Consider the following 14,603-nt stretch of genomic DNA (forward strand, 5'->3'; position numbering starts at 1 on the left):
GGATGGTGACTCAACCGCTTCCCTGGGCAGCCTGTTTCAATACTTCACAACCCTTTCGGTGAATAAATTCTTCCTAATATCTAATTAAATCTCCCTGGTACAACTTGAGGCTGTTTCCTCTTGTCCTATCACTTGTTACTTGGGAGAAGAGACTGATCCCCACCTCTCTACAACCTCCTTTCAGGTAGTTGTAGACAGCGATAAGGTCTCCCCTCAGCCTCCTTTTCTCCAGACTAAACAACCCCAGTTCCCTCAGCCGCTCCTCATAAGACTTGTGCTCTGGACCCTCCACCAGCTTCGTTGCCTTCCTTTGGACACACTCCAGCACCCCAGTGTGTTTCTTGTAGTGAGGAGCCCAACACTGAACACAGTACTTGAGGTGCAGCCTCACCAGTGCCGAGTACAGGGGGACGATCACTTTGCTAGCCCTGCTGGCCACACTGTTTCTGATACAGGCCAGGATGCTCTTGGCCTTCTTGGAAAGTCTCAGTGCTGCACTGGAGGGAGCGTACTTTGGGAAGTGCGACTACGTGCTTGCACTGCTTTTATATTTCTACCCAGGCATCTGCTAGTCAGCTTGCTGGAGACAGGGTGCTGTCCCAGAGGAATCTGTGGGCTGACCCAGCATGGCTGTTATTCTCTCCTTCTTCCAACTAACTCGTTACACATGAAATTTTAAGTACTGTACTTAAGTACTTTAAGTACTTTAATTCTTGAGTTTTCTGGTGTTTTATTAAAATCTTGAGTCCATTTTTGTGCTGCCCATTTTTGTGCTAACCATTTTTGCCCATACTTAGAGTAACCACTGAGTGAAGGAATATTTAATGAATGCACTCATTAGGTGACAACTGCAGCCACAGCTGGGGAGCAAGATATGATACATCCGAACCTCTTCTATACCACATTTTCGCTGCAAACTGAAAACCGCTTTATGAAAGATGGCAAGTACCACTACCTTGATTCAATAAATGGAAATATGGACTAAAGATTAGGTCTCATAAAGATAAGCCAGAAGTCTCAGCCTGCCTTACCCGCAGGACCTATGGCTTTCAGCAGGTTGTACTGTTTAGTGACAGCCTTTTAGTACTCAGTCCCCATCCAGCCTCCACCCCAAATACTACTGCAAAGAGAAGGTCCTGCGGGAGACGCTCTGCTTCCTTGGGCAGGAAGCATGGAGACCAGGCTTGTTCCCACTCGTCTGTGCTCACTGCTGTTAGGCTTAGGACATGATGTTTAAAATTTTCTTCTCTCTCGGCTGTAGTAAAGCTGTAATGGGTGGCTGATCCCAAAGCCATGCACACCCTTATTCTCATAATGGCTCTCATCTCTCCAAGGGTGGTCAGGTGAGTTCGCTGAAGCCGTAGAAAAATAGTTGTACTGCAAAAAAAAAAAGAAAAGAAGTTTCCTGCCAGTTCTCTCCCTGAAGCAGCTCCCTGCCGAGTTGTGAGCAGCGGGGCCAGCCCCAGGACGGTGGTGGCAGGGTGCCGGGGGTCAGATGTCCCCTCAGCGGCTGCTAGCGGTTGGCAGGACTAAGCCTTAAGGCCAAGCCTCAGCAAGAAGAGATAGTTGAAGATCTCATTTGAAGGCACAAGCCGAGGTGAAAACAGGTCAGAGCACACGTCCATTTCAGTTTCAGAGCGATCAGCACCACCACGACCTTCTGCCCCATCCATATGCCAGCAGCTCAGCTTGGCGCAGGCCAACCCACCATCACCGCTGCAGTCCTGCGCAAGGAGCTGGTTCTTCCAGGTCTGGATGGGACCTCTAGGGACGGCACTGCTGCCTCCTGCGCGGTTTCTCCTCCATCCTCTGACACAGGGGCCTCTGGCCACGTCTGAGCTGTGGTCTGGGACGGGGTGGACGGCAGGTCTGTGCCCTGAGACTGCGAAGGTGCTGTGGCTTGTCGTGGCCCTGGAGCAAGGCTGCCCCGAAAGAGTTAAGAGGGGGGCTCCTCCCTCCCAGTACATGAGTCTCCTCCTGGGTGACCTTCCCGGCAGCCTTTGCTGGCTCTGCCCCAACCAAACAAAGAGGGCAGCAGCTTTTCAAACAGCGGCTTCCCAAAAAGTTGGCTGCTGCAGAGCTGGGCTGTGCTGGGACCCTGGCTGGCGACGGCCGCTGAAGGATGCAGCAGCAAGTTGGTACCGTCGCCTGGGAGGATCCCGGCAGTCGCCTTTAGTCCCTGTACGTGGATACTGTGCCTGTTTTCTTCTGTGCATTAAGCTGGTTTGGATGCTGGGAGCGTGATGGGGAAGGAAGGAGAGAAACTTCTCGCAGTGGTGGTTGGATGGGGGGTGCGAGTGGCAGGGAGGGGTGGCAGGAGGCTGATGTTAGCGAGCTCCTGCGGCCCACCGCCATCCTGTGCTTAGCGGAGCGCTGCCCTGGATGGAGCAGACCGCTGCTGCTTGGCACGCCGACCGGGGATGCGGAGGTCTGGTGCCGCACTGAGATTCAGTCTCAGAGCTGGGATTGATGTGCCCGATCTGAAGTGCTGTCCTCCAGCTGCTTCTTGAACTCAGAAACCTGCCTAGCAATTTCCCAGAAGAGGTGTGGGCCCTCTTTAGAAAGTGCCTGTGTGTCGATAGGCTGCTGGGTGGTGGATTTAAGGCAGCAGACAACCACAAAGCTGCTCCAGCCAAGACACCATAGACAAGCAGGAGAGGAAAGAACGGAGCTCCACGAGGGCGGCTTTTGGATCTTGCCTCTGTGTTTTTCTGTCCCTTCATTCCTGCACCTCTAGGCTGTTGATGGAACGGGGCTATTTACTGCCACCTCTGCAGGTGAACTGCTCCACCTGCAGTGGCGGATGGTGGTTAGGACTAATTAGTCAGCATCTCTAAATGCCACCTGAGACTGAAAGTGCTTGTCCTGTGTGTTGCACCGTCTTGCAACTGGATGCTTCATTTTTCCTTCCTATTCATTGGCTTTGGGTTGTGGAGCCACAGCGGCATGGTGATGTGGCTACAGAGCGCTCTCCTTGAGCCCCAGAAGATCCAGGTGATCAGTGGGTTATTCTGCCAACAGCAGCACCGAACCGCTGGGGTTCATTTATCGTGGTGAGGTACCTTATACCAGCCATTACTTTGAGCTTGTATGGAATGCGCTGCAGCACTGGCTCAGCCCACAACCTCTTGATGCTGATGTTTTCCCTGTGCTGTAAGAGCTTTGGTCCATCGTTCCTTGTGCACCTTCGTTTGTTTCAGTCCATTGCTTCTTCTGCACCTGTATTAGCGTGGGGTTAGGTGTGTGTCAGGCTTCAGAGAATACAGCCTGTGTGGCTTCATTAGAGGAATTGCAAGGTGAGGGATTTGTCTTCTGAGGGCTTGGAAACTTTTCACCCTAATGTGTAGTATCAGCCTTGGTTATCTCTGCAGAGAGTTGAGATTAGCCTGAGTTTCCAATGGCTGCACTGTCGAGTAGCTGTATAGATTTGGAACAGCAGAAAAAGGAGATTTCGGGGGTTCCTCTCTAATCTGCAGAAGGAGGTGAGTTTAGCAGTTTAGCTGAAACACTTCTAGGTGAATTAAATCTTCAGCAGTAGTCTTGGAACAGCTGGCCTGCCCTCTCTTGAGGTCTGAGGCTGATTCTTGCAGTGCACAGCAGCAGCTAGGCTATGGACAAGCTCAAGACTGCAGGACTGTCTGCACCTGAATGTGCCTATGCACACATTTGTATTTCAGGGCTCTTAGCCGAAAACCTGTGCCACAATGCACTTTTTCTCTGTTTCCCTGCAACACTTAAAAAGCATGTCCTGATGCTGTAGGAATATGCGTGCTCAGTGTTAACCTTCCTCAAATGTCCTGGCTTTACCACAAGGAAAAAATACCATGTTACACTTTGCAGTGATTTATTTGTTTCCTCTGCAGGCACGTGAAAGACACTAGAAATTCAAGGTATGCTTGTGGTTTAGCCTTTACAACTCTCTTTGCTGGAAGGGCTGCATCTTTGGAGGGCAGAGACTTAAGGCTGCATAACACTTTAAAGAGAGGCTAATGTTGACTGTACAGATAAAGGCAGGGCAGTGAGATACTTGGCATTTATTGTTCTTGTCGGAATACTTAAGCTCAGCTTGACAAGTTTGTTCAGTACCAGGGCAGAGATGGATTTCTGAGCCTGGATGTGAAATCCAGCTTGTTCCTCTCCCCCAGGCCTTTCCAGGTGGTCTGTGAAAGCCTCTTGTTCCTTCAAGCTGTGGTTCCACAGTTGTTAATACCAGGTTTGGATGCTCCAAATAATTTCTTAATACAAATCTGACCTCTACCAGGTGCAGACACAGCATCACAACCATGCTGAATTTGTCAGACCGTGTGGTATGGTGTTGATGTTGACCTATGGTTTTTGAGCTGTAGGAGAGCCAATCCAATGCAAAGCCTTTTTGTACAAAGCTATCCATCAGCGCAATTTTATGCAGTGTCACTGCTTTGTGCTGCATGGCTTCGGACCCTTTGACCATCAGGGAGGATTTTCTTGTCTTCCTGAAACTCCTCCTTTCCTCCCCTCAAACATGAGGAAACAGTACTATGTTTACACTGTTGTTACCCTGTGCCCGCAAACAATCCTAATACTCATTACATATACAAGCTGCTATTTATCCTATCGCCTTATCTTTATACCCTCTTCCCCATTTAGCACAAGGCTGTAGTGGCATTGTCTAGGTCAAAACCAAACTATGTGTATCATCCTACTTACAACTTGTTTTGAAAACCCCAAAACTGTTAACTAAAGAAACCTTGCAGGGACACAACTTTCTTCAATTTGCACAAACTGTAAATCTTAAAGTAGAACATTAAAGTTTTATATTTTCCATTTGAGGATCTAATTTTTAAAATGTGGCCAGGCAGGGGGCTAGCTCCTCAACTGCTCTGAAAGCAGAGCCTAAAGGAACTGGTCAGTTGTCAAAGGTGACAGAGCAAAGCTAGGTCTGGGCTCTAAATAGCTCACTTCCAAATCCTGAGCCAGTTATACAACCCTTTCTTTTCTGCCGCTCTGATGGCTGAAGTACAAGTTGATTAAAAAGCTTCATATGAGGTTTTCCATTCAGAGGGCAAGCCAGCATGGCTCAGGTAAGAGCAGCACCATCTAAATTCAACTGGCCCATCTCCTTTTAATAAAACCTGTAACAGAGCGGCTCCTTCACCAATTTTGCAAAGAAAATCAGGGCTCTGTAACATGGGATACAGCACTCTGTATGGCTGGTAGCAGTAGATGTTAGACAATGTAATTGCTTCCATAAGGCTTGACAAATCCTGCAAAGCAGTGATACTGGGCAAAATTGCATCCTGGGAGAAATGGCCATTCTTCCCTAGCACAGATCTTCCTGCTTTGGCAACATTTCAGCATGGGACACCTAATAATGTTAATCTTCCTCCAAGCTAAGTACTGTTAAACCACATTGCCAGCTCTTTCTGATTGCCTGTCTCCATGAAGCTAAGACTTTCTAGTCTGCACAGCAGTGAAACTGCTATCTAGGTGAAGAGCTAAGAACTATCCATGTCCCTTCAAAGCTGTGTTGGGCAGGCTCTGAAACAGGACACTGAGGGAGGGCAAGAAACCAAGTGGAGCACTGCCATATCAGCTCACCTTTCCTGCCCAGCATGGCTGTGTTCAAAGCACATTTCTCTGCAGGGCAAGAAGGAAATCAGGTGTTCCCCCAGCAGACTAGCCCCTTCCACAACATCTTTGCTATCACTCTACTTGAAACACTTCTTGCTTTCTTGGTTGCAAGAAGCTCTTTTCCATATCTGAATCAAGTGTAAATCAGCACTATCGTCCTTGTGCTTCTGGAGAATGTTTTTAATGTTTTTTTTTCCCCCCTCTGAGCTGCCGCAGAGTGAAAAAGGACTCATCTTGCCAGCTTTTGCAGCAGCTATTTAGAACACTGTGGGAAAGCAATAAAACCAATGAGGATGGATCAGTGTCCGTCCCCAGCTGCTTGCAGCTGCTCCAGCTTCCCAAAGGCATGCTGGGGATCCGAGAAGAAGGGCTGGAAACTGGAGGCAAAGAGAGGGGCAGGCAAGAGGACCTCATTGATCTGCTACCAGCCACAAGGCCCAGGGTGAAGGGAAGTCTGGCAGATTGGGCTTGTGGCTCCTTACAAGGTCCATGAGGATCAATCCCCTTTTGCTAACACCTTCCCCTGCTTTATTTTTGTGTGTTTGCATAGCCTGGGATGCTCTGTGCATCCATTATGAGTTAGTCAAACTGTCCTGTCCCATGCCCTGGTACACTGGCCTTGCACTGTACAAAGGCAGTTGAAGTTGAAAGGAAAGGGATATACGCACATCTAAGTAAGTCCTTCATGGTCCTATGTGGACCTTCTTAGGGCAGGAATATTTTGCACTCTGCAGCACAGCAAGCTCTGGAGTCCAATGTGCCTTGAGATGTTAACAACATAAAACGGCTGTTTTCAGTTGCTGAGACTCTCCATGGGTTGCAGCTTTTCTCTCTCCCACTCCTCCCTCTTCCTCGGTCACAGCTGTTCTCACCATCAGCAGTTTGTCTCACTGGCGAGACATGTTGCTTCACCTTGGTATTTGCTATCCTTGTGGCTGTGCTGCTTCTGAAATGATAGATTGAGGCTTGTTGATCTGGTTAAGTCCATCCGTAGATAAATGCCTACATCTCTCCAAGGCTGTTCCACCCCTGAGGGCCAGGCTGGCTGTGGGCATGCTGTCATGCAGCTAACCCAGATGTCTTAAATAGCTATTGAGAAAAACGCAACCCCAGGGTGAAGCAGTTACATGATTGTGGCATGGCACTACTGTCTGTCGAAAAGTCTGGGGGGATCTGATCTTCCCTGCTTCACCCCAGCATGAATTTCGGAAGAAACTTTGCTTGCATCTCCCCAGGGTCAAAACTGCCTGCATCCAAGAGCAGCCTTGCAGCTGTGAGACAGAAGGGAGAAGTCAATCTTCCCAGACACAAGTCAATCCTGTGGTCACTAACATTTAACTCCTGGGCAATTTGACGTTCAAACCCTGATAATCAGGGCTGCAGAAAGGCTGGGGGAGAAGCAGGTGGCATTGCAGCTGGTGGGTGTATGTGTGTGCAGGCAAGAGGGGGGGTTTCACCCCGAGGGACCTGCAGGACGGATGCTGGGGAGCTCCTCTTCCTTGGCTTCACTTCCTGGCACTGGGGCTTGCACTGGCACAGAAACAAGTGATGAAGAGGAAAAGCCTGCTGCTTGCCCTAAGGCTAATGGTTAGGTAACTTCATCTGGGTTGTAGGAAACTTGGATTCACAATTTTACTCCTTCTCAGACCTTAAATCCACTCCGCTCTGGGGTGTGCATGAGTGCTGCCTTCTTTCTCCTTCTCTCTTGAGGCTATTCCATTTTGTATATAATATTTTCTAGGCCAGAGAACGGGAGAGCTAAGGAGATAATCCCAGTTATAAGAAGGCTGCTCCAGGCTCTGGTCTGTGTTTCTGTGGATATTACTGCATGTGGAGCTATGGAATAGAAGCATTACCAGCAGCAATGCCTGGTTAAATGAGCTTTCCCAGCTACAACTAAATACTTAAAGACTTTAGGCATTGAAGGGGTTCAGCAGCAGCTGAAGAAAGGGTAGCTGATGTGAAATTTGGACAGATGCCTAAATTGCAGGCTGAAGCGAAATTCCTTTTGCAGGCCTGGCTGTATAACAAAACATGCAGCTGCTCACACAAATGTGTATGTCCAACTGGCTGGGTAAGGTCTTGAAAGCCAACCCACCAAAGGGCAAAGCTGCATGACAGCCCTCTCCAGCTGTAGCCATAAGCCGAGTATTCCAGTCACCACATCTTCCCCCTGGAAGTATGCATCCCACTGCAAAACAAGGGGTGTGCATCGGGGAAGGACACTTGCAGGCCCATAAGGAATCACACTGAAGCTATTATAGCTTGTGGGGGAATGATGTTGTGTCCACACAGGCATGACTGCAGAATCGGGGCTTGAAGAATTACTTGCAGCTGTGGCTGGTGCACAATGCACAATCCAGGTAGGTGGAGGCAAGCCATGATTTTGGAACAGGGGCTTCTAGTGCCCACAGACAGCTCACAGCGCCTGTGCTTTGTATGGAAACCTCTAAGCCAAGCAGACTTCAATGGTGCTGCTCTATTTTAGAAATAGCAAAGGCTGAGTCAGCCCAGAGGAGATTGTTCCAGGGACTTTCTGGAGGCGATGAAACCTTTCTGTTTTCCTGATATCCAGAGAAATGAAAAGGGGTGAAGGGAGAGAGTAAGCTCACATGATTGCAGTGCTGTGGATTTGCTTCCACTGATGGCGCTCCCGCTCCCTGTCCCCCTGCGAAGCCACCCCTTAATTAAGTTCTCCTGAGTTGTGTAAGAAGCCTTCAGAGGAACCATGTCACCCCCAGCCTGGCCCTGAGAAATGAAGGGAACTCCATCCCCAATGCAAAATCACAGGTCTAGGAAAATCCCTGAATCTTTCCCTCTCATTGGATTGATTTTTTTTTTCTTGTGCAAAAATTATTGGAAAGTAACAAACATCTTGTAGGTCAGGTGAGTGTAAAGATCTCGTCTCCAGGAATGTGTAACTTGAGCAGCTGTCCATAAGCTGCGTGCATAACACAGGCTTCAGCTCCATTGGGAAAATCCCCTCTGGAGAGGGAGAAAGAGGAGAAGGTGATGGACTCAGCTGTGGAAATGGGGAGCATATTTAGTACAGGAAAACTGCAAGTTCACAGCAGGACCTGGATAAATAAAGGTGTAACTAGAGATGGAGCCAGACCTGAGCTGTCAGAGAGGCTGACTGTCGTGATCTTGGAGGAAGTAGCTGGAATACCGTATTGTCTGGAGGGGCAACCTGTTGCTTTTATTGGCAACCCTTTTCTCCTACCTGACAGGGTAGAGGAGCTGCTGTGCGCTCTGTACGCCCTCATGTTGTAAGTGAGCAGGATTTTAGCTGGATTTTGCCCTGCCCTTCTGCCTGCACTTGCCTCCTGCTCACCAGCTGGACTCTGACCCACAGCCTGCCTTTCAGCATCTTCTCTGAGGTGGGTTTCCAGGTCTTTGACTATCTCTGATCAGTAAATACATATTTTTAAAAAGCCCCGCTGCAGAGACAAGTACTGTTTTTGAAGTGTAAGGAGCCTGGAGGAAGCTAGCCTTGAGCCCTGGGGCACTGATGATGTCTCCATGGAGCTGCTGCCCGCAGCCATGCACTGCTAGCGTGGACCCATCCTGTGGAGCCATACGCTGCAACGAGGAGCCACCCTGGCCAAACTCATCCCTCTGCCCCTCCAGCAAATGGGGGGCTACAGGGGAACACCCTGCATTGGGAATGCTGAGCTGATGTGGGGTTAGCAGGGCAGGGATGGTCTGTGCCTCCCATGAGCTGTCCCCAAGCCCAGGAAGGCAGGGCAGTGGGAGCTCTGCAGAGGGCTGGGGAAGGTCCAGAGGGGATGAGCAGGTGAAGAAGGAAGGAGTTGGGACCTGGTGATGGTACAAAGCGAGCCACATCTTCAGTGAAGAGGGAGCTAGGGGACATGCTGCATGAAGTCAGCGCATCTCCAAGGCGTTCTCATCATCTCTCTTCCTGTGCGGAGGCTGGATGAAGGCTGAAGGCACGGGGCGCTGGCTTTCCTGGCATTTATGTAAACTTTATGTTTCTGTCACCGGCTGTTCAGATAGCTACACTGCTTTGCCTTTGCTCTAGTGTCCTCTGGCCATGTCTTGAAACACTCTGGGAGGAGAGCAGAGTATCTTGCCAGGGCCTGAACTCCCCATACCTGCAGCCACAGGAAGCTCAAGGTGGTGGTTTCCCTGGCATGGGGAAGGTTGGGTATTTCTGACCTTTCTTCTTGCTCTGCAACTGCAGTGTCTGCATCCAGGGATGTTTGTTTTCCTATATCCACTCCCCCAGCTCTTATCTACAAGGTCCCTAATGCACATAGCAGGGCATGGGGTGGCCTTTAGATGTAAACAGATCTGGATCAAAGTACACTCTACATCTCTGGAGTTAATGTCTCTCTCTTTTGCCATGGAAGAAGTAAAACGCAGAGGGGCACAACTCCTGTGTCGAATTAAGTGGCTCCATTTCTCCCTGTTGCTTTCTGTGGCTGATGTACAATACTCTGTTTCCTTGGCCAACAAAACACATTATTGTCCTTTTTAAGATCCACATGTGCCTGGGGAAGTGAGGTTTTGGAAAGGTTCCTATATCACATCTGCTTGGCAGCGACCACTTGAGGTAGCCCCTAGTATACATTGCTAATCCGGAAAGTGGTTTGCTGTCATTTGGGATTTCTTGGAGGCTATTTATTTTGGTGAGGCGAAATCCAAAATTATGTCCTTTAGGCAGCAGTTGCAGCACTGAGTATCTAAGAAATGCCTGCAGATGAAGGAAGCTGATAGGAAGTGGAAAAAACCCTCCATCATAGTTGTATACACACATACATATGTATGTATACACATATATAGGTATATGCCTGTGTAGGTATAAGTGTATATATACACATATACACAGCTCCAAGCACTGTCCATCCTGACCTGGCCCCGCTGTGATGCCTGCAGCAAGGGAAGGGGCTGGTCCCGCCACATTGTTTTGCTCTGGGGGGCAACCCAGAGGGGACATGCACACAGGGGCCATACCAGCAGCACAGTCCCCACTACACCACCCACGCACAGCGAGTGTGAGCCACCGTCCCCTGACCGACACCACCAGCCAAGGCTATGCGTGTGGGGTGGGGAGAAAGGGGAAGCACAGGAGGTACAGTCATTACATTTATAGTTGTTTACAACTGGTATATAAATGGTTGCTTTTGCTTTTCCCAAAGGTACGGGACAGTGTCATCTCCAGACCGGAAGGGCAGGCTCTGAAGCGTTGACACTTTCCACACAGTAGTTGTCAACGTGGGCATCCCTGGTTCTGCTTGCCATAACCTTCCAGGCCACCAAGGAGATGTGAGGCTCTGGTCGGGACCTGCCAGCCTCGTGCAATCAACTGCCATTTGCCAGGACTCGCACGCAGCTTCCTAGGGTACTGAGCTGCTGCTCGGGATCCTGACCGCTCCTGATTCCTCACTGTGCTGTTGGCAGTGGAGAATCGATGTCCAGTTTGGGACACCGGGCAGAGCCAAGTCCATTACCATCCTCTGTGCCCTTGTCAGACTGGGGGACCAGGCTGGACCCCCCCCTCTGAGGGGGCTCTGCGTGACTGAGGGACAGGTTTGGGGCTGTCCCTAGTTGCTCCGGTGGGAAGAGCTGCCTCATTCCTCCTCTCCGGCTGGGAACTGGATCACTGCCTGAAGCTGGGGATGGTGCTGCGTGGATCCACGGCCGGGGCCGGCAGCCTGGTGGCAGAGCACTAGCAGACCCCGAGGACCATCGCGGGGCTTAGTGCTGTCTGGGGGGCTGCTGGCCTCCCCGCAGCGGCTGCACTTTGGGGATGTAGGTGCTAGCTGCAGGAGGGGTGCCGGGAGCGATGGGCCGGCTGGACGACCACGCCAAGAGGAGGATCGTGGAGCTGCGCAGGGCTGGGCTCAGCTTCCGCAAGATCAAGAAGGTGCTGGAGCTGGACGACATACGGGTCACGCCGCAGGCCGTGTACCTCTTCCTCAAGAGGAAGAGCGTGGAGCCGGGGTCGGCAGCAGCTGGCTGGGATGGGGACCAGCCCTGGACCCCGCTACGGGGGTGTGAGACTGAGCCACCCAAGCCGCTGGGTGCCCAGCCCCCCGCAATGTCCAGCGGGGGCCCTGTGGGCAGCCAAGACACCAAGGAGGGCATCCAGATCGTTAGCGTGGCCTCGCTCTGCAAGGATGGCGGGCAGCTTGGGGAGGCCCTGCCTGTGGGACAGCCCTCTGGGAACGGTAAGGCCTGGCTCCCTGTGGCGGGGTCACCACCATGGCCACCCCCTGGCAGTGCTGGGCCAGGGAAAGGGCTCCCCGTCCCCTGCCCGGGACCCCCCAAAGGCCTCCTTTCGAGTTGTTTCTCTCGCTGTCACTTGCAGGTGACGACAGCTCCACAGGCACCCCCTCGGCTTCGGGGGGCCGAGCCACTCCCGCACAGCCCCTGCCCAGCCGAGAGCGTCTGGTCACACCCCCCACCAGGAGCCCAGCCCTGATGGTGAAGAAGATGATTGTGGACAGAGCTCTCCTCCTGCAGAAAAAGGTACGATGCCAGGTGGCGTGGTGGGACGGGAGAGCCCATCTGCTCCAGCCAGGAGATGGTGCGGTGCTGCCTGCCAGGGCGGCCCCACACAGCACCCTGCTACGTCTAAACCATGCAGCTGAAGCAGGCTATTGGGGATGAAAGGCTCCTGAAATGCCCCCCTCCGACCTCTGCTAGCTGCACTTTCAAGCAATGCTTGACCTTGGCACTTGGTGAGCTTGTCTGGGAAGGCCTTCTGTCTGCTGGGGCCGTGGGGCGTGCTGCTCACCCACCTGCAGCCAGCACTCACTGCTGCCCTTGGGTGATGCTGGCCGTGGTGATGCCAGTTTCTGCCAGTGTTGGCCTCCAACCTCCAGCTCACAGGCCCCCTCTTTAAGGCCTGGTTTCAGTACCAGCTCAGAATGTTCCCCAAGCCACCATGAGGACACCAGCAGCCGAGTGGCTTGGTGTGACACCAGGAGAGGAAGGGCCGTGGCAGGCCAGGATGGGGTGACACAGCAGCCAGGACAGCCACCCTCTGGGACATGTCCAGCTGCTGTAATCCCTAATGCGTACACCCCTGCCTCACCATGCCACAAGACCCCCAGGCTGTGGCCATGCACGCGTTGCCCCAGCAGGTCCTTGTCCCTGCAGCCATCCTGCACACCATGGTGAGCATGCAGCCAGCTAGCTAGCCCCATGACCAAGCCCAGCTCTGCTGGCAGCTGTGGCGAGCCATGGGGCAAACGTAAGTACCCAGCAGTCCCAGGACCAGCCCCGGGTAGGCTGCCAGCAGGGTGGCATGGCCGTGGGCCTGCCCCTATACTCAAGGTTTACCCCTTCACAGCAGGCTCTGACCTCTGGAGGCTTCATTGATGGACAATGCTGTTGCTCCACAGAGGATGGTAGGACACTGGTACCTGCCTTTCTCGCCATGGCATCCTCAATACAAAACAAAGCTGTGAGTCAGACTGAGCTTTCATCCATGGCCCTGTCTCTGCTCAGACACAGCAAAAACCTTCTCCAGCCCACTCAGGTATTTGTCAAGAGCCCTTGCCAGCTGCTTGAGAGGACACAGGTTGTTCAACACCCTTTCCAGAAGAAAGGCTCCCCGGGGGTTCAAAACCAGCACGTGATCCCTCTCGGAGAGTAGAACAGCCCTTTGCTTCAGGGTGCAATACAAGAAGTGGAGGGGCTGGAAAGAAAAACCCAGGATGCACTATTTCTGTCCCCGTGGAGAGGAAACACAGGCCTGGCATCCGCACAGGCAGCCCAGCTGCCAGCTAGTAGTATCCACCACCGGATGGCTAAGCATGTGCTGATAGCATGCAGGGCAACGTGGAGTTCCTGTGGAGCAGTGGCATTGGGACTGGGTGGGGATGAAGTGCAGCTCAGAGAGTGGTGAGGTCTAGAAGTCCGCAACAAGGTGATGGCTTTCTCTCATGCCTTGGAGCTAAGTGCAGAATAAATCTCTCTCTTGATAAACGACACTGAAGGGGCAGCTGATAATGTTTCACCTTCCCTTCTCTTCTGCCTCCCACTACTCCAGGTCAAAGATGCCAGCACTCAGACTGCCCTGCCAAACCCCCTGAGTCCTGGAAATCAAAACCTTGCTTGGGGTGGACCAGTGCTTCCCCCGGCTCCCAGCTCCCATGCCATTGCCGAAAAGCTGGATGCTGTACAGACAGAGATCCAGAAGCTGAGCCAGGCCCTGCACGTGGTGCTGGAGAGGCAGTGCCGCCTGGAGCGCCAGCAGGAACACCAGCAGCGGCTGCAGCAGGAGGTGCTGATGACGCTGCAGCAGCTCAGCTCCACCGTGAGCCATGGAACCGTGCCAGCGAACCAACCCTGCGCCCCCTTCAGCAGTATGGCCGAGCCCTCGCCCACCCTGCCAAACTTCAGCCAGTTCAAGATGGAGCTCATCTGACCTCACGCGACATCAGCGTGCTCTAGCAGTGCTGCACTGATGGCAGGAGGAAGCTGTGAAGAAGAACCACCTCTCAGAGGCTGTGGCAGCTGCCTAAGGATTATGTGGGGCACCCAGCAGAGAAGGTCACTGATGCCTCATGTTTTCAGCCCTGTTGACTGAAAGGAGCTGCCAGGTACAAGAGGCAGGGCAATGGAAAGCTGAAGCCTCGCTTCTCCTGTGCTGCCCATCCCAGCTGGTGCTGGATCTGGCTGGTGGCCCATGGACTTCAGCAGCGCGGGTAGGCTGCCTGCAAGTAGAAGATGCAACTAGGAGGAGAGACACAGCAGGGGGGTGGGTCTCAAAGAAAATGCGAGGCTTCCTGTCATGAGGGTCAGTGCTGTGATGATGAATCACAGAAATGCTTCGTGCCCTCCCTCTGCAAAGCCTTGTTCAGTAAAAATCTATATACACCATAGTTCAGAAACAGCGTGAGATCTCTTTTTTCATTTTACCTACCCATCGCCCCACCAGTGAGCAGGCTGGATCTGTCTTGGGCACTGCCACCATGCACAGAGCTGCGCAGGGTGCTCAGACCTGTGAGGTGAGACCA

General features: G+C 52.2%; 1 protein-coding gene across 2 annotated transcripts; it reads left to right on the plus strand.

Annotated features, from left to right (window-relative positions):
• Positions 1–2,021: 2,021 nt before the first annotated feature.
• Positions 2,022–14,456, plus strand: LOC126034112 (uncharacterized). 2 transcript variants are annotated; one of them, XM_049791395.1, is made up of 5 exons: positions 2,022–2,181; positions 8,841–8,990; positions 10,773–11,804; positions 11,945–12,105; positions 13,634–14,456. In XM_049791395.1, the coding sequence occupies exons 3-5, from the start codon at positions 11,420–11,422 to the stop codon at positions 14,009–14,011; spliced, it is 924 nt and encodes a 307-aa protein (XP_049647352.1). In that variant the 5' UTR covers positions 2,022–2,181; positions 8,841–8,990; positions 10,773–11,419; the 3' UTR covers positions 14,012–14,456. The 2 variants fall into 2 exon arrangements, with proteins under 2 accessions (XP_049647352.1, XP_049647351.1); XM_049791394.1 differs by lacking the exon at positions 8,841–8,990.
• Positions 14,457–14,603: the final 147 nt, after the last annotated feature.

This window comes from Accipiter gentilis, chromosome 33 (assembly GCF_929443795.1).
Source record: "Accipiter gentilis chromosome 33, bAccGen1.1, whole genome shotgun sequence".
Classification (NCBI taxonomy): Eukaryota; Metazoa; Chordata; class Aves; order Accipitriformes; family Accipitridae; genus Astur; species Astur gentilis.